Raw genomic sequence first — 20,168 nt, forward strand, 5'->3', positions numbered from 1 at the left:
AAATACTGCTAAGAAAATGTTTTGCCTCGAAGAGTCTTGGGGGGCTGTGTAGCACTGAGTTAAGCCAGAGAGGCAGTGTCTCTCTCTCTCTCTCTCTCTCTCTCGGGGAATAAAAAGATGCCCTGACCTTTATGAATAAGAAACAGCTTCTCCTGATAAAACCCTGTGGGTGAGCAGACCCCTCACTTCCCATCGAGTCATTATAAAACAATTTGTTAGATAAAAAAAAAAAGAATGTCCCAGGAACAAATGAAACCCTTCACTGTGTGTGTGTGTGTGTGTGTGTGTGTGTGTGTGTGTGTGTGTGTGTGTGTGTGTGTGTGTGTGTGTGTGTGTGTGTGTGTGTGTGTGTGTGTGTGTGTGTGTGTTAAAGCGAGAGAGAATTTGTTTCCAAATAATTTGTCAATTTCTTTTTGTTAAATGAAACTGAAACGTTTATTTTCAAATTGTTTTTGCAGTGGTGATGGACAATACACATATGCCTTCACGGTGTGTGTGTGTGTGTGTGTGTGTGTGTGTGTGTGTGTGTGTGTGTGTGTTGAGGAAAAAAAGGAAAGGGGGTTCATGAAGCCTTCGTTAAATAGATGACCGTGCGCTCCAGCGGGGAGTAGGTCTGGGCTGTTCACATGTCAGCCATGTTTGTGTTGTCACACTTTAAACACGCTGCCGCAAACCCCTTCTAGACAAAGCCCATCACTGTTTCTCCTTTATTATGGCTTATTTAGATGGGGCTTTATGAAGAACAAATGTTCCTCAGGGTGTGGCTCTCTCTCTCTAGATATATATATATATATTTTTTTTTTTTGTTTTGTTTTGTTTTGTTTCGTTTGAAAAAGGAGCGACTTGGCCCTCGCTTTGTGCCAGCGGTCTGCTTCGACCTGAAAAGTGCTGAGAAAGCGCCTTTTGAGGAAAAAAAAACAAAAACAACAATGAGCAGATTGAAATTAAATGTGCCCATGCCCGCTTAATAGGCTGAACGGCGCTAAATGCAGTTTCATTCCAAACTGACACAATGTTTTTTTGAGATTTTAACACGTCTGCCCGTTTGGATCGCGGACGGCTGTGAATAGTAGTTAAACACACGCAAACGTGTGAAGATGTAGTCAGCGGGAGAAGGAGCACGGTGCTGCACTTTGTTGGAGCACCGTGAGAAAGTTGCAGCAGAGTGGTAAGTTTCTCAACAGCGAAGCGTCCGTGAACGATGGGAACCCTTTAGATACACGTAAGCTCACCTAAATTAAACCAAAGCATCACTGGAGCTTTCCGTCCGGGGTGTGGTCGGGGCTGGGGGGCTGGGGGAGGGGGGGCTTCCCTGGCCGAGGTGAGAGGGGCACAGATGCCGAGGGTTCAGCTGTCAGGGAGGAGGGAAGGGGGTCACTCAGCTGCTAAACAGCCACGAGAGGCTGAGAACAACGGTTAAATATAGCCCAGGGAACGACCCACACTCAGCTCTGGACCCTTCAGTCAAGGAACAAAGGAGTCAGGTCTCACCTCCTCCTCCTCACTCCCTCACCCCCTCACCTCCTCACCCCCCCCCCCCCCCCAACTCCTCACCCTCTGACCGGCCGAAGACCCTGGAAGATCCTCGAGAGGTCCTCAAGCTGAACGAGTTGCTGAAAAGCAGAGGGCAGCCAGAGTCTTTTTCTTGTCTCTCTCTGTTCGCTCTGGCCTGGGTCATCTCTCTTTCTCTCTCTCTCTCTCTCTCTCTCTCACTCTCTCTCTCTCTCTCTCCGACACACTCTCTCTCTCTCCCTCTCTCTCTCCCGCTCTGTTACTCGCCTGCTCATCCATTCAGTGTGTGGCAGACACTGTAAGAGAAAACTTGGAGGGAGCAAGATCACCTTGTTGCCGAACACGTCCAGCATTTTCTTTTCTTCCTTTTAAACTTTTCTTTGTGTTTCTTCGATGCTGGCTGGAGATAAGAAGGCGATGGAACACTCAACCTTTTTTCCAATAACTGAGTTTAACGTCACGTCACTTTGAGGACTTTTCCCTGCTCAATGTTCACTCTCGTTAAAGGTGCTGAGACCAACTGACCAGGTGAGTGGAATCACTGCTCAACAGTCCTTTCAGTGTCACTCATTTCTGGATATAGAGTTGTATGGGGGTCCTTATTATGAGCTGTTTGAATGCTTTATATTCATGTAAAGCATTTACAGTCACATGTTGTACAGTATATGATGGCTGTATATGAGGTGCTATACAAATGTAGATGTATTATTGTTGTTATTATTATTATTATTATTATAATTATTATTATTGTTGTTGTTGTTGTTCATTTTAGCGTTTTTGGTGAAATGATGCCTGTTGGTTTTAGTGATAAATTTCTTATGACTTGTAATGTTTTTTATAGCAAACATAAAACCTCAAAGTACCTTCTGGTATTTTAACAACTCTTAATTACAAGAGTTGTTAAAACTCTTGGAATAGTTTAACAATAATCGAGACAAAATTTCCATTAAAGGAAACTTTATATATATATATATATATTGTAGTTGACATTTAGCTTCACTTAAAACAAAAATAATGCTTAATTATTGCAAATGGCACAAATGTTGAACGCCCTTTTCTAAGGTGGCTCCCTAATATATGGAAACAGCCATTATCATGGAAAAAAATGAATTACAGTACTGTCATGATAGCTGAAGTATGTTGGCATTACCTGCATGATCGATTTATGTGGCACTTTCTGTAGTTGCTTCTTTACCAATTGAGAATGTCCGCATTGCTGCAGAACATTTGACAGTGTAATTGTAGGTAGAGAACTTGAACTTGAACTATATTGGTGCATATGAACCATCACATTTAATGCAGATCAGTCATTGCTAACCCTGTGTAATTTCCAATTTGATTGGCATTTTTTTTAATTGGGCCATATTTGTCGGATGGGTGTCGAAAAAACCCATTTTGGACAAAATTCAAAATGGCGGTTATATCATGATGCAAATGGCCGCTGAATGAGATATCGCCAATAAAGGTTTTACAATTGCCATAGCGCCACCTATTAACCAAAGTACACCAGATTTTTCACAGTGCCTCAGAGTCATATCCTGCACATATCTACCAAATTAGATGATGATAGCACAATGCGTTGATGAGTTATGGCAGATTATGTCAAATAGGCCACGCCCAGATATTTTTCGGAAACTTTTAACATTAATTATGGCCAAACTATGGAGCATAGCAAAAGTCTATCGAGTACATTTTATTTGGGGCAGGTGAGACATGCTGTGGTCCAATTTAGGTGAATATTGGACCAAATTCTGAAAACAGAATGGCGGCCATTTAATGTCATATGATTGCCATAGCACCACCTATAGATCAAACGTCACCAGATTTTTCATAGTGCCTTAGAATCATACCCTGCACATATCTACCAAATTGGCTGATGATAGCGCAACAGGTTGTTGAGTTATGGCAGAGTATGTAAACTGGGCCCCGCCCAGACAATTTTTTTGTCAACTTTGACAATTAATTGTGGCCAAACTATGGGACATAGAAAATGTCCATTTAATAAATTGTATTTGGGACAGTCCAGACATGCTGTGGTCCAAGTTTGATAAATATTGGACAATATCTGTAGGAGGAGTTAGGAAGAAAACGTTTTGGACAAAATTCAAAATAGCGGAAAATCTGTCATGACGCAAATGGGCGGTGCTATGTGTAATAGACTCGGCATGACCAAGGAAGTTATGAGACAAAAGTGGAAAAGTGGACGTTTTAAGCGCCACCATCTGGCCTCTGAATCCCTTTTTTTGAATCCCTATCTTGCTAGTTTGGTGTTCGTGGGTATTATGGTTTCTGAACGCCAGGCACCTTCAGCAGAGAATAACAGTAATAATAATAAAAATCTCAGCAAAACAATAGGGTTCCTGCACTTGCTAGACACCTGATAATGAAAATGAGAAAATGAAAAAGAGATACATAATTCACTTTATTTCTTAGTACAAATGCTCTGATCCGTGATCATTTATTGTTTTGGTTTTTTTTAAATCTTGATAATGAATTCAGTTTGACGAACGCTCGGGACCCGGATCTGTGATTCCTCACGACATCATAGCGAGTTTCTGGAAATTAAATCTTCCCTCGTGACCATGTGCGAGTGAGTCCTGACTCATGAATGGGCTGGCGGGACTCACCCAGTGAATCAGTGACTTACGAGGAAATCCATATGCAGTCAGTAAAGGCTCGTTTCAGGAAATGGTGCATTAGAAGTCATTAATTTAATAGATCTCTTACCAGAGCACTTTAACTCCCCCATCTCTAGGGAGCGAGTTGTGTGCGCTAATGGCAGCTGTATCGAAAAAAGGAAACAGGACGGAGAGCAGTGATGATAAAGCACGACCACATGAAACACAGCTTCATGTTCCTTGCTGATGACTTTGTGTGTGTGTGGGGAGGGGGGGGGGGGATTCCGGGGTCTCCCACGGAACGGCCTCCCACCCCTTAATTTGGGTGGTCGAAAATTGGTGAGTCCAGGAGGTCTCCTGGAGATCATAAAGGTCAGATTTGTTCCTTTGGATCCATGAAATTAAGTGGCTCAGAAAATGTTATTTCCCATCAGCTCTTGCCCTGAGGTGCACGGTGAAAAGAAAATGCAAATTGAAAAGCAAATTGAGAAAAATGACTTATTACTTACTACTATTACTTACTATATATATATATTCAGATATGCCATTTTAAACCTGTATCTAGGATGTCTTGTAATAAGTTCCCAGCTTCAGTTCCTAGCCTTAGTGGCTTGCTCAGCACCTTGACACTGTGGGACGCTTGTGAAAAAAAATGCCCACCTGCCACGGTAAATTTGGACACATTGTCCTCCGTGTTTGATGGAGCACAGTTCCCACGGCTGTTGCCTCTTATTTATTATCACAGCTGGATCCCCGTGTCCTGTTCGGATCCCCCAAGACCCATTCTCCAGTTTTTATTACAAGTTATTTTAAACCCCACCAAAGCCCTTTCCTTTGTGAACATACCGCACCTATATTCAGTTGGACATAGTGTCGGGATGTGCGAACACGTTCTCCTTTGCTCAGCTCATGACAATTTTCATAGTAAAATGATGTTGAAGACAAAATATGGCTGGCATTTAACTCCAGCTGCTTATTCCCTCATATGTATATTCAATTACGAGAACTGGGCAGGAAGATGGGGACACAAAATATGGATAAGTGGATTAAATGAGTTAAAGCAGCTTTAGTGTGTTTGTTCTCTCATAGTTGTGTAATTCTGCCATATTTGGGAGGCATTGACATCATCAGATTATGCCTTTATGTTCTTTCCCCCTAGTCCTCTGAAATAAATGGTCCAGTTTGGCAAAGGGATGCTTGGCTTTGAAAATAATTAAACGCAGATAATTATTACTGTATGGCAGGGGCGTCATGCCAATTCAAGCTGAGGGGGCACGTGCCCCACCAGATTTTTGATATCTGGATTCTCTTTCATTTTACTTTATTTTGTTACTGTCATTTTTTATAATATATAGTTATATAGTTATATAAATATATAGGATATTATTACTATATCCTGTGTGTGTGTGTGTGTGTGTGTGTGTGTATATATATATATATATATATATATATATATATATATATATATATAGCGAGAGAGAGAGATCATTTTATATTATGAGTCAAACGTATTGTTCTAATTATGACCGATCATACCTCAAAAAGAAAAGTCACACCACCCTTTACCTATGCTATTGGTTTCTTCCAAAAGTTGCAGGATGCAACTTTAAAAGTAGTTCAAAAGGTGCATGTGTTAAAATAAATAGTAATCTAGTAGGGGGTAGTGGCTCAGGAGGTAGAGTGGGTTGTCCCGTAATCAGAAGATTGCAGGTTCAATCCTGGTAGCATACTGATGTGTCCTTGAGCAAGACACTAAAGCTCCCCAGGTGCTGTTACATGGCAGCCCACTGTTCTTAGATACAACAGTTACTAGGATGGGGAAAAATGCATTTCATTGCCTCAGCACTTATACTCCATGTAATGACAATTAGTCTAATCTCAAGGCTTGAAATCATCTCTTCAGGATATTTCTTATGTTTGTATAACAAAATTATGTCTTGTATTACCTTGATAAATTGGTGAAATAGGGATGTGTTTACATTTTGAGTGCTAACTTTTGTCTTTTGACGTTATGTAGTGTTTGAAAAAAATCTATCAACAAACAAAACAAAACAAATTCTCACTTAGGATTTAACCAGTGATATTCCGGTTATGGGATGATGATGTCATGGGACGCTGGCGACGTCAAAGTTTATTTGAAAGAATGAATTTACCGTGAGCTGTAGAGCTGTCACAACATCTCCCCCTAAATCAAATTAAAAACACAGGTTGGCAAAGGCGCCAAATCCCAGGCAACTGCCCATGAAGACAGATAGTAACTACAATTAACTGTGTGGCTGCCAGACAGGCTTCCCAGAAGGGACACTGGACACATTGTTGTCCAGCCTTCTAGTCTGTTTTTCTGGCTCCGCCTCATTCTCTTCTGGCGGCGATGTCCCCTTGTCTTCCAGCGGCAGCCAGAGGACAGGACGGGGGATAAGAAGCATGATGTCATTTCGCTAATTCAGCTCAGTAATCCGTGAGCTGGGGTGTAGGGACGTCAGGTTCCACGCATACAGCGTCCACCCTGGTGTTTGGTTTCATAACAACACAACATTGACTGTTTCCATGGCAGCACAACAGGGCTCGCAGAGCTCAGAGGGGGGTGCCGGGGCCAGAGTTTGTTTGGGTGCATATTTGTCATCAAAACAGAACCAAAGATGGCATCATGATAGATGAGATTGGACGGCTCTGTAATGGTACAGAGTGACTTTCAATTCCATTAAACTCACTTTTAATGTTTGACGTTATTACAGTAATTTTGGATGATGGCGATATATGATTGATATCAGACTATTGAATTACATGGATTCCAAATGACAATTCAAAATTCACACCATTTATTCATCTTTCCTTCATTTGTGCTTAGAATCCCCTGCTAAGATGTCACCTGCTCATCAATTTACTCTAATCTCTTATTCAAACATGACTATATTTGACATATGTATTTACCAAGAGATCTTCATAAATTTTTTGCAGAGCCTGAATCAAATCAATTCAATGATGAGCTACTGTAATCCACAGGTACACAGAGTATAGTCCCCTGCTTTTCTGCTTCTATGACAATTTGCAGTATAATGACTCAAGGGGCGGCGTGACTCAGGAGGTAGAGTGGATTGTTCTGTAAGAGGGTTCGCAGTTTGATCCACAGCTCCTCCCTAGCAGCGCGTCAGTGTCCTTGAGCAAGAATCTGAACCCCTAACTGCTCTTGATGTGCTGGTGTGCACCTTGCACAGTTGCCACTGCCATCAAAGTGTGAACAGGTGAATGTGAGGCATGTACTGTAAAGCGCTTTGAGTTGTCGCAAGATTAGAAAAGTGCTTTATAAGATGCAGGAGGACACTCCAATGGACTGGAGTCCATTCACCAGCCTAATATGAGTCTCCACTGTGATGTGAAAAGTTCAGATGGACCAGGGCTTGATTATACTTAACAAAGTCTAGAAATATAACATTGCCTTAATTACTAGTATCCTGAATGAAAGGCCAACTTTGGCTCTGTCACAAACTGACAGATATAGCGTTGTGAAGCTCATTGCACCCTTTATGTGCATCGCATATTTTTTACGATAGTTTCCAATTTATGTATGTTCTATAATGGACGCAAACATTATAGACCCCAATATCTTCTTGTTAGTTTTCCTTTCCACATAGTTGGATCCCATTTGTGGGAATCTCTCCCAGTCCCACGTGCCCCTAATAACCTTCCGGGAATTTTCTCCCCTCATCAGAATGCTCCCGTGACAGGCTGTGTTTGCCGGGAGGCCGACCACCAAAACCAGAGGGGTTTGTCAGACTTCGGGAGGTAAATAGTGTGTAAACATGAAGCCAAGCAGTGTCAGCGCTAACCTAGCAATCCGTCACACCTCCTCCCCTCCCTCTCTCTCTCTCTGTCCCCCACAACACCGGACCACCATTTATCCCTCCTTCCATCTCTGGCTGTACTCCCCCTCTTCCCCCAACCCACTGCTCTTTGCCTATCTCTCCTCAGCCTCCTCCTCCTCCATCTTTCGCTCGTTCCATATCTGTTTTATTTCTCCTGGCTCCTTCCTCCCATATCTCTCTCTCTCTCCTGCTTTATGAGGGAAATGACTTCATGCTCATTGTATTTAACAGGCGTGTGAGAATGCCGGGACTTGAGCTCTGCATCTAGGGAGTGATGTCAGCTTGGCAGAGTACTGATTAGAGCTGTGAGACAAAGCCACTTCCCAGCGCTCTGCCCACTGGTGTCCTCTGCCCATGGGTGTCCTCTTCCCACGGCTGTCCTCTGACCACTAGTGTCCTCTGACCAGGGGGTCCTCTGCCCGCTGGTGTCCTCTGCCCGCTGGTGTCCTCTGCCCACTGGTTTCCTCTGCCCGCTGGTGTCCCCTGCCCACTGGTTTCCTCTGCCCACTGGTTTCCTCTGCCCACTGGTGTTCTCTGCCCACTGGTGTCCTCTGCCCACTGGTGTTCTCTGCCCACTGGTGTCCTCTGTCCACTGGTTTCCTCTGCCCACTAGTGTATTCTGCCCACTGGTGTCCACTGACGTGCCACCATAACACATTGTCATGTGGAAGGTCAAAAGCCTGTTGCACTAATGTTTTAACGATTGGACGGGAACTCGGAGTAGCTTTTTAATAGATACCAGTCACTATACATTTATTTTAATCAGTGGTTCTTGATTTGGGGTCCGGGGATCCTCACAGGATCCCCAGCAAAATTATGAATTGTTACTCTTCACCGTTATGTCAATGACAAGACATGAGCACCATTACAGAATGTACAATAATGACTGTTTTGATCTTAGTTTCACGGGTATGCAGGTTTTCATTTAATCTCCACAGATTGGGGTCCCAGATACTAAATCTTATCAAGTGGGGTCTGCAGCCTAATGCATATCAATTTGATGGTCCTTGACATTAAAAAGATTGATGAGAATCATTCAATCAATAAGCCATTCTCAATACTTCCAGTCAGCATTGCTTGTTTTGGAACCAAATTAGGCAGAAAGCCAAGATGTTTGTAGCATGAGATGAGTGTTGCTGGATGCTGATAGTCTTGAAAATCCTGTTTGTCTCCAATGTCTTTAGAATGTGTGTACCTGCATGGATGTGAAGCAAAAATCAATGTAAAATGGAAGGAAAATATATACATTTAGAAAAGATATATACATTCATCAAATGATCTCCCTGTGGGGTGAGATCATTTTACTTGCCGAGATTTTGTAAAACAAGATGAAAAAATATTGGGATAAAAATGTTCTTTCATCTTCTCCAAAATAAGAGTCTTCTCAAACATCGTATTCCTTGAATAAAGAAAGATGTCCAGGATGCAGTCACTCCTGACCTGGTTTCGGCGCTTGGCGTGCCATTAAGTCAAGGCTGTGTTTATGGTTTCTATTTCGGTGGGAGCCTCGGCATGGCCCGGCTGCTCTGTGGGCCGAGGCCGTTTAAGACCCCCATGTAAGGAGGCAGGTACTGAAACCGGGTCACTGGGCCAGACCAGACGAGTCAACTGCCATGTAACGTGTTCATAATCTGGTCTCATAAATACTAATTATACATATACTGTAGAACCATTTCAGACACCTCACTATGCCATCAAAGGAAGCTAAGATATTGCGGGAGATGGTATTATTTTGAAAAATGACATCCTGCTGTCTCAGCAGTTGAAAGGCATAAATGAAGGTTGATTTAAGAATTAATTATGAATGAACCGCAGTGCGGGTGCAGCACAAATGCAGGAATTGAGCCATTGCACGGTGCTAAAGTACAATTTGCATCACAACGCAACTAAGGAAATATAGTTAGGCCTCATTTTGAGAGTTTATATTTCAAAATTGTAATAACGGGCATTTTATAGCTGAAAGACATTGTCAGATGAAAAAAAACGAATGAGCTAGAACTTATGTGTAGATGTCGCTGGGGTTATGATGGGGTGCTACTGATGATAGTAAGGACACATCCATGATGCTGTAAGATATAACGCAGAGCCAACCATGATAGAGGTCCTGACTGATAGCGCCACTATTTTGAGTGTGGGTGCTTTGACGCTGGTGTTGCTCAGGTACGGCACGCTTTGACCAACAGTATGCCGCTATAGTTGCTCTCCGGGGCCCATAAAAGAGCAGAGTGACACCTGGGCGTTATGGAATCGCTCCCCCGTTGACATGGGTACGCAAGGCAGCCAAGCTATGGATGGATGATTGACAGGGCATTATACAATTTGTTTATACATTACCAGACAAACTTTCCAAGGCCCCTCCCCCCACTGCTTTGTGACTCCTTTAAGAACCGTGGTCATTCATTGGTGGATGTTGGTCTGTGTTGGTAAGCTGCACTCCCCGCCGTGGTCCATTGTGCGGCTGATCGCTGACTGACACCTAGCGAGCACCGGTGATGGAATTCTCCACAACACTCGCCTCCTAAAGCCATTACGTTCCAAACGGCCGGTAGGTGAGGCGGGACGCCGAGATGTCGTTTCCGCCGCTCCACCGAATCCGGCAGCCAAACACACATCAATGAAGCGGACCCCGGCCACCTGCCCACCTGGGCTGAAAGACGATCCACTTGTTTGGCCGGAGGACGGAGGTAATTTCCCACCATGCCTCTCTGTCACATTGGGAAAAAAAAAAAGCTCCTATCGTTTTTGTTTATGTTTGACCTGTGATAGCTTTGTTTGGATTATCTTGGATTACCTGCATCTTCCAAGGTGAAGATTTCACTGACTGGGCCAGTGGAAACCCCCCAGAGTGCACCGCGTTCAAAAGGTGCAAACGGTTAACCTCGGAGCAAAGATTAATTGAAGCACACAGCTTGAGGTGTCTGACTCTATAGCCCTCGTGAGTTTTTAGGACTCACTCTGCTGTCTGCAGAGTTTCATAGTTTCATAATGATTGATCCCTGTAAACCAAGGCAAAACTTACAAAGTGAGCGTTGAATCAAAAGTTTCCAACGCAACTGCAGTTATTCAGTGATTCAAGTCTCAGCCGTGTTAAATCTTTGCAAATTCCGGACGATTTTTCCATTGCACAGTTTATGTCGGAAACTTCAATCTTAGCACCGAGCTTCCCAATTGAGTTCTTTATTCCTTGATACACCATTTAATTGTGTTATGATTAAAGGTCAAACAATCCCTTTTAACACATTATTTATCTCTGGAGTACCCTCTACAACCCTGCACATGCCTCTGTAAAGTCAGCGAACAGCCACCAACAGAGCAGCCCTGTCACATTAAAATCGTCCTTTAAACGACACCTTATTAAACACCACCACGGGCCATTACCTGTAAAACACAGAAAGAATTGGCTGCAGCCAAAACAGCATTCAGTGAGTTCAGTGAGCATTGTCATGATCAAAAGTTTCCGTGATGTCGGGCATGCTGTCGGGCGTGTCAACCAACTGGAACGTTATGATGCCATTTGAACCTAATGATTAATATAAGATGGTGCAGAGGAATGTCAAGCATCTTGCAGTGATAATGTAAACCCTGAGCTTTTAGAAACAGAACAACCGTTATTATTATTATTGATATTATTATTGTTCTAATTATTAATAATGCTAATATAATGATAATATCAATAATGATAATAATACTAATGATATCTAAACGCATTTCAAAACCAAATGACAATGTACCATCAGACTGTAAAACCAGTAATAAAATAATTATTTTATTATTATTATTATTATTATTAATAATAATAATAATAATAATAATAATGATAATAATTTCTTTATTTCAAAAACAAAGTATCACCAAGACTTTGAAGAAGTAACAAAGACTCTAAACTTAAAATCAATAATGACACAAACCAGAAACCGATAGAAACATTAAAAACAGCATAGCAACAAACAAATGCAGAATAAATGTGAACAAAATCAGAGAACACGGATTATTGCACTTGGTGGTGAAAAAATTAAAGGACAGACGGACAGAACCAGAAGTCAAGAATGAAAGCTACACTGCAGCTCTTAGGTGAAGAAGCTGGTGTCGCTAGGGAGTGGCCAAAATGCTCCCGTGCTATCACCTCTTATTTTGATTTACACCCTCGGACGGATGGAGCTCGGTGGGGCTGCAGCTGTGGGGGAAAATAGAAGTGTGGGCATCTGGGAGAAATGCTGATGGCTGATAAAGTGATAGTCATGAGGGTAGGGAGGGGTGGTGGTGGTTGGGCGGGGTTCCCACTGGACACGCCCTGCAACGGGAAGCCCCTAAAAATAAATATAATACACCCGTTTAAAACGCCTGCTGCGTCCAACTCATTAACGCGACGTCATAAAAGCTCCAGGGTCGCGCACAGTGGGGTGAGATGACGGATGCGCCCCACCGGAGGAGAATAACAGGGTGTGTCGGTGATACTGTGGCATTCCTGTAACCAGACGATGCCTCTGTTCACGGCTCCGGTCTCAGAGTCTGAGCACATGGGGATGGATGTCATCCACAGCTGTTCTGGGGCTTTACAGCGCGCGTAAAGGGAGGACTGCTTTAGTGTTTCTTCAACTTCCTCTTCACAGTAAGGACTATAACAAATACCAATACAACGAAACATATACATATAACAAAACAAAGGATCGTGTCTTCTGACGCCGATGCGCTCTAAAGGATTTCGATGCAGGTAATTGTTGTCGTCCAGTGGTGGGAGAAGTACTGAGGCCTTTTACTGAAGTAGAAGTACAAATACCCTGACACAAAAGGACTCCACTGAAAGTGAAAGCACCACATTCAAATTTCTGCTGCCCTAAAAGTACAAGTACTTTCTCTTAAATGTACTCAAAGTATAAAGGTACTTGTCAGAGTGGTCTATTAGACTGTTCTTCTTCTTTTTCTTCAGCCGTTTTTTAATCATTTTTTGGGGGGCCTCAAGGCACTTGAAAATTCCTGTCAGTCCCAGGGTGGCATTTAATATATTCCATGGGTCCCGTGCATGGGCGTGGCAAAATGGCTCGCTTAGTGTCCCCGAGAAAATTTTATAAAAAAAACACATCGCTGGACTTCAATTTTTTTTTTTTTGAGCCATGACTTAAACCTAACAGGAAGTCGGCCATTTAATAAAAGGTTCCATTTTTGTCACTTTTTGGTCATTTTTATGGTTTGTATTTTCGCAAGCTCCTTCTAGGCCATTTATTGGATCGACTTCCAATTTGGCCAGTGTCTAGAAGAGACCTTCACGATTAAGCGTTGGTAAAAGATTGAGCTTTCGTCACACGGTGTGGCCGTGGCAAAGCATTGAATTTCATGTTTCTGGGAAAAAAAGCACCGTTTACGTGACTTTCTTTGTCACTTTCTGGTCATTTTCATGCTCTGTACTTTCGCAAACTCCTCCTCGACGATTTATTGGATCGACTTGAAAGTTGCGTCCCACCGACACTTGCATGTCGAGGACCTGGTCATCGCTGCTTGGCTTTCATTTGGCTTGTGGTTGATATATATGAATATTGATATATATGAATATAATGAGTTTGAAATGTAGTAGAGCAAAAAGTATTATATTAGTATTATATGTAAGATATTTCCTTTGAAATGTAAAACTGAAAACCTACCTTTGTACAGTAATACAGTGTTTGTGTTTTGTTGCTTTCCACTGCTGTGACTAAAAATCACAATTTGGTTCGTAAGGTTTTCTATGTTTTCATTTCAACTTTGCAGTCCCACACATCATGATCTTACACACTGAATCCAAATTTCTGCGAAGTAGGTAAGGAGTGATTTATCGGCTGGCACTTGGTTCTGGGGGCTTGCTTTACGGAGGCTGCCGTGCTGTAATTATGGTTTAGGCCTAAATACCAAAACCTTTCACAAGCAGTTCACTTACTCTTCATCATCATTGAGATCCGCCGCGAAGGTCATCCGGTGAAGCGAGCGCATGACTCACTGGTTCCTTTTTTTCTGTTTACGTAGATCATCTTTCTCTGTAAACACAGAGTACGTGACTCTGTGCCAGAATGTTAGAATTGGGCCAGATGGAGTCGGGACGTAACTGTCGGTAGCCGTGTTAAGATGCGTTGTCCATAAACAAACCCAATTCCTCTTCAGGTCATTGTGAACTCAGCATCAAACATAGAGGAAAGCAGTGTGAAACTTAAAGTGGTAATCCGTGAAATTATTGTGTGTAAAAATCACATTTCTTATTCTTTATTAAGCTGACAGTTTATAAGAAACAACCATTCAATATATTTTTATTATGTATGTGCTACTCTGTACGATGTTTCCATTGTTGGTGGCGGGGTCTGCCATGGTGGATTTGCTAAACCAGCGTAGCTGGTTGTGCTTCGTAAACTGTATATGGATGGAACACCCTTGGATGAAAAAACATCCCCACCGCCTCAATGGAACAAGTAAAACAAAAAGATCAGAACAAAGCCAACATTGGAGAAAAGAAAGTCATTGTCTTAGAACAAAGACGAAACTAAACCCGGATGATGAAAAAGATGCTGCATTTTTCGAATTAAATTTTGTGTTTGATTTGTGTAAAGTGTGGGACAACTGGCTGCTGTGGTTACTTTAAGTGGGACTTAAAGGACTGTAATCCAACCAACACAGAGGATCTTCAAGCCGCTTTACACATTCTCATGTTGAAAAATTAAACTCATTTAAATTTGTATTTTTTAAAGACAAAACTGTGTGGTCTACATAGGTTTTTTTGTTTTTTTTAAATCTATAACATACCTTTTATTATTATCATTACAAATAGTGATAGAAGAATCCATTATCCGAACCTTTCATCACATTTGCAGCTTTGCGTTAGAAAAGTGAACCCTCAATTAACAGGGATATGTGAGTGGGTTTTGAGTTTCGCGAAGGGTTAAGATGGCAATTCAAATGCTGTAAACATAGTATACGGATAAAGTCAGCAGCGTATCAGACTCACAATCAAAAACCAGGTCAAGGTTTTTTTTATTAAGCACCTTAAACGCCTCATAACAACATTCTCCAAGGGAAAAAGACCGTGGATACAGATGAAAAACATCCATGTGAAGGTGGTATGTAGTGTGTGGGTGACAGATTATTACTTAAATCAAACCATTATGAACCAGGGACATCTCACTGCAGTCTGGTCAATGCAGGTTTAACTTCAAAAAGTCACATTTTTAAGAGACCTGGCAAAGTTTAGTAGTATGTGTCTAAGAACACTGTGTGAGTGTGTGTGTGGGATAGAGAGAGACAGTGAAAGATGGAGTAAGAGAGAGGGTTCATGTAGATACGTAAATGGCATGTGCGCCTGAGACCACACCGCAGCACATCACAATGAAACGATACGAAACCTGAACTTGTGATTTGGATTCTGCAAACCGCAAATTGCACCCCGAGCACTTCTTTCCCTCCGAACGCCGCGACCCCGCCGCTGCTCCGGGCTTCTCTGGGTTCGGCTTTCTGCCACATAACCATTAAGCCGCCGAATGATCAACCTGAGCGTCAGAATGCAAAGGCAGCTGTGCGGTTCTGACACGGGAGAACGCCTGGCCGGTCCCCCAGAAACAACTATTAATAACAGCCAGCAGTAAAATGGCTGCTGCCGCTGTCGCTGCCAGGATTCTCTGGGTCTGAGTCACCCGCCGCTTTCATACAGGCCTCCTCCGGCAGCAGGGGAACTCTGGCCCCCATCCAGCGGACTCGGATCCCTTTTACACAGGATCCCCCGTGGCTCCATGGGTGTGGATCATCCGCTCTGTTGTCGGTGCCCACGCCGGCCTGCACTCTAAACGCGGAGCTTTGAAAAACAATCGGAAAAGTGTCACCGTGTCCACACGCATACACCTCCCGGTTCGATCCCTTCATGTTTGTTTTAGCGGATAAACGGTGTTAGCACACGCAGACCGAGAACGCTCTCTGAATGTTGGTGGTGTTTGGGTTCAGCTGTGTGACATCACAGCTGTTTAACCTCACGTATTTTCTCCAAAAAGCGGGGTTAATGCATTGAATACAGTGATTCTCAACCTTTTTCACATCAAGGACCCTCAGCAATTTGATACGCATTAGACCACGGACCCACAATCTGAGAAGAAATTTTACTGTTAGCATCTGTACTATAGTTAGGAAGATATCAGTGCAAATAGGATCAAAACGTTCATTATGGTTCATTATCTGATGGTACTGACGTCTTGTGAATTAAATGACTGCGAATTTCGAGGCTTAATCATTTGGCTGTGGACCCTGGGAAAACTCTTGAAGGACCCCTGGAAGTCCTCGGACCCCAGGTTGAGAACCACGGGTGTATTAGATGGTCTACACAGGTTTAAGGAGTACACCCACCACAATCTCTTGCAAGTTACTGTAATGGAAACTCACTTCCCAACCCTAATGACCAATAAAACATATAGGCTGGTGTACACACTCCCCACCTTACAAATCCACTTAAGTCAATCTTAGTGTTTATCATCATTCAGTGGTATCATAAAGCTTCCGTTATCATATTGTGCCGCATAATACGAATATATGAAATTCACAGCAATAAGAAGTTATGACCCAATATTCCTCACGTCGGCAATATCAGAGGGAATTTTATGTGAAAAACGAGTTCTTTCCCGATTGGACGTGCTATTTATAGGCAGACGCAGTGATATACTGTGTGTTGATATTGAGGAAAATTCCTATTCCTCATGATTACAGGGATAATACATTCTTCCACGTGGCGAAGCCACAAATCCAACGGTAGTACCCGCCTCACCAGCCATCTACCCTGCCATTAACTACGGGGAGATTTAACGCGTCTCCGAACAAAAAAAAGATTTAGTGCCTCAGGCCTTGTTCGAGGATCTTTCCGCCGAGCTCGGCAACATTGACCGTCCCATTTAAAAAACAATAAAATAAAAAATAAATAAATAACCCACATGAGATGATATTAGGAGTAATAACATATAATGAGCGGCGTTCACCGGCAATCCGTCCGTCCTAAAACGTTCCGCGCTAAGTTCGTTTCCGCGGTAATTTCTCCCTGAGGACGAGTTATCGAGTTTCGTTTAATGTAGTCCTGTGAGGTCTCATTAGGGCGACTCAGAGGATGCCCGTCTAGCTCACACGCACACACGCACACACACACACACACACACACACACACACACACTACAGAGATGACCAAGCCAGGTCCCGTGATGACAGTCCCATGACTTTGTGAGAATGTGAAACTTTCTACAGAGTTTAGTAGATGCTTGTTTGGTGAGATAGCGATTGTGTCAAATTTGACAAAAAAAAAAAAAAGCCTTCCCTTCCCTGCCCCGTCTGCACCTCCATCAGTTAGAGTCGGGTTTGTGAGCCTGGATTCCTGTCCTAACTTTGGCCTAGCCTCTAGTCCTAAGCCGAGTAGCCCACTACTCACCTGTCCTGTTCCTGCCCCTGAAGATCCCCAGCAGTCCCCTTTCTGGGGGTCGCACCTTCAGAAGAGGTCCTCCCCCGCCCAGCGCTCCAGAGTCTCCGCCGCAAAGCGCTACCGAGTCTCCGCCGCTCAGCGCTCCAGAGTCTCCGCTGCTCAGCGCTACCGAGTCTCTGCTGCTCAGCGCTCCAGAGTCTTCGTTGTCCAGTGCTCCAGAGTCTCCTCCGCCAAGCACTACAGAGTTTCCGCTGCCTTGCTTGCCTTTCTCCTTGCATAACTTTGGAGTGACACAGGAGGTGTTTGAAGATGGAGAAACCAGCATTTCCTTAAGCTCCTCGCTATCACCAGGAAGCAGGATCCCGAATTTGCCCAGATGATAGCTGTGGCGGACAAAGGGGCGTGGTCAAGCACCGACTGCGGACGACAGCACAGTTCCCTTAACCGCGGTCACCAAGCTGACTCGAGGCATGGAGTTTTCTTTATGTTTTTCTGTCTTACAGAGGAGATCAGTGCATGGGCTCGTGAGCAGCCCAGCAGCAGAACGTCATTCCTCCTGCGCCCGAGAGGATCATTATTATCCGCATTATTACAATCCTCAGTTGATATATATAATTGTGGCCAGTGTGCCGTACATTGAACATGGACAATAAAACTCTCGCCATGTTTGCAAACCACGGCCAGAATGACTCTGTCTCCCTCCCTAAACCTGTGGGCAGAGACGCCCACAATAGCGTTTAACACGTGACGGTTATACGCCCACCCTTCTCCGCCTTGCGTTTCTTCCAAGCTTCACTCCAGTCCCCCCAGCCGAGGCCCAACCCATTCCTGCTCCAGAGCCGATGGCCGCCCCTGCTGTGGCTCATGTTTGCCTCCAACCCCCGAAGTGCAGCTGCCACCTGTTTCCCGGGCTACACCGGGTTCCTGGACTGTCCCCCAGTCTGCGTTTTCCTCCGACGTCCGGCCAGACCTTCTCCCCCAACCTGCAGCCTCTTGGCCGCCCCCAAAGTGGTTCCGTCTACGTCGTCGACACTCTAAGCGGCATTGCCCCCGTGGGCAACCTCCGGAGCAGCTCCGCTCATCTGTCCCGAGGTCGGGTGACCGCCCGAGCGGTCCAGCTCCACTTACCCTGCCCCCGGGCCGTCCTCCAAAACCACACCCCCTACCTGCCCTATCTGCTTTTGGGGTTTTCCAGCCCCCGTTCCATCCGCCGGAGGGGTTTGTTTTGCACCCTGAATTGGGTTCACCAGACAGCATCCTGACACTTTCTCTGTATATACTGTATATTTATCTGAGAAGTGATGCTATGTGTGGGAATTCTGGGAATGTCCTTTATTGTTTAAAAAAAGCAGACCTGTCTATAAACGTATATTATGTACTGTATATATTGTTTTTCATTTATTGCTACCCTTACCAGGACAAATTCAAGCCAAATAAACAGATCGTGATTGTCCAAAGCTGTGACGTCTTTTTATTCAGAGATTTTTGCGGAAATAATCCAGTTGTTGCCGTTGACTATGGGGAGTCGCTTCCTCTCCTTCTTCTGGGCCTTCTTTTGGGTTTACATGTTTGTTTTTTTTTTGTTTTTTTTAACCAGCACCACCGTCCCAAAAACAATAATTTTAATTTGGTAGCGCCATCATATAACCTTAATGGAGTTATAGCTTAACTTCGTGTTCGGTCATGAAACCTTGACCTATCAATTTAAGAACGCAGATTATAGCGATGCATTGGGGTTTTTTTTTAGTGAGGACGACTGTAGAAGTGAGATACTGTTCATCAAAGTCACTTTTATAATTAATTGGTTGAAAGTATCTGCTCAGAAAGTTATGAATTTGTGAATCAATCTTCTCAGCTAATCCTCTCGTTCCTCCCCAGTGATCTTTGTGTCCCTTGAAGAGGTCCCCGGACCGCAGGTTGATATAGTAAACACCTGCTCTGTACTCATGTGTCTGACCTTCCACCCTCTGCTTCAGGTGAAGATGAGATCCAGGGCGTGTGCGGTGGAGCGCACGCGGGAAGGACACATCCACCTCGCGAAGGGCTTCACCAAGGAGGAGGAGAAGCACACGGCGGAGCTGGGTGAGAGGAAGGTGAGGGCCCAGGGCAACAAGAAGGACAGTAGGAGGACGACGTGCGACACGGCGAAGAAGACCCAGGGGCCTCCAGTAGGCGGGGGGAAGGAGGGGCAGCTGGACCTCTCAAAGAAGAACCTGCTCCACCTGCTGGGGATCATGGAGGGAGAAGTGCAGGTCTGTAGTGTGCGATGACTGGATGCAGTCAACGGGGAGACCTTTGAACTCTCGTGGTCTATTTTTGAAGCTAAATATGTCTTGAGAAGGGAAAGACAAACCCAACCTACAACCCCATTGGCTGTGTAGTTTGAAACCAAAGCTTGGCTCATACACTGTTGACTTGACATGAGAGTGGAGCAGGATGATGTAGCAACTGTTCTGAAATCAGCTGAAGTCCAGCCTTATACTTTTCAATCGGATTCTTTAGAACCAGCATCCAAATTAATTGAATCACCAAGAGTAAATAAAAAAGATTTGCCAGGCTCATAATTGGTATCATTTTAGTGAGTTTGAGAAAGTTAGAGTTTTATCACATATGTCATATAATATAATATATAATAAATAATATAATAGCAATGCATCAGATCACAGTACTTGGATGAAAAGTGTGCTCATAAATTGAAGAAACAATAAGCATACTTTGTGAAAATATTAAAAAGGAGAAAGTAACTTAACTTAATGGAAATCTAAAGGAGGTCCA

At 43.7% G+C, this 20,168-nt stretch overlaps 1 protein-coding gene across 3 annotated transcripts in view; it reads left to right on the forward strand.

The window, feature by feature from the left end:
* Positions 1-20,168, forward strand: part of filip1b (filamin A interacting protein 1b) — a 36,772-nt gene that overhangs the window by 2,898 nt on the left and 13,706 nt on the right. The window contains exons 1-3 of one of the 3 annotated variants that reach the window (XM_080024492.1): positions 1,781-2,040; positions 7,840-7,913; positions 19,370-19,645. In XM_080024492.1, coding sequence (XP_079880618.1) covers positions 19,376-19,645 — 270 coding nt within the window. In that variant the 5' untranslated portion in view covers positions 1,781-2,040; positions 7,840-7,913; positions 19,370-19,375. Of the gene's footprint in view, positions 1-1,780; positions 2,041-7,839; positions 7,914-19,369; positions 19,646-20,168 lie in introns of those variants that run through there. The other 2 variants (XM_080024491.1, XM_080024493.1) reach the window with 2 other exon arrangements.

Source organism: Zeus faber (assembly GCF_960531495.2).
Source record: "Zeus faber genome assembly, chromosome: 2".
NCBI classification, from domain to species: domain Eukaryota; kingdom Metazoa; phylum Chordata; class Actinopteri; order Zeiformes; family Zeidae; genus Zeus; species Zeus faber.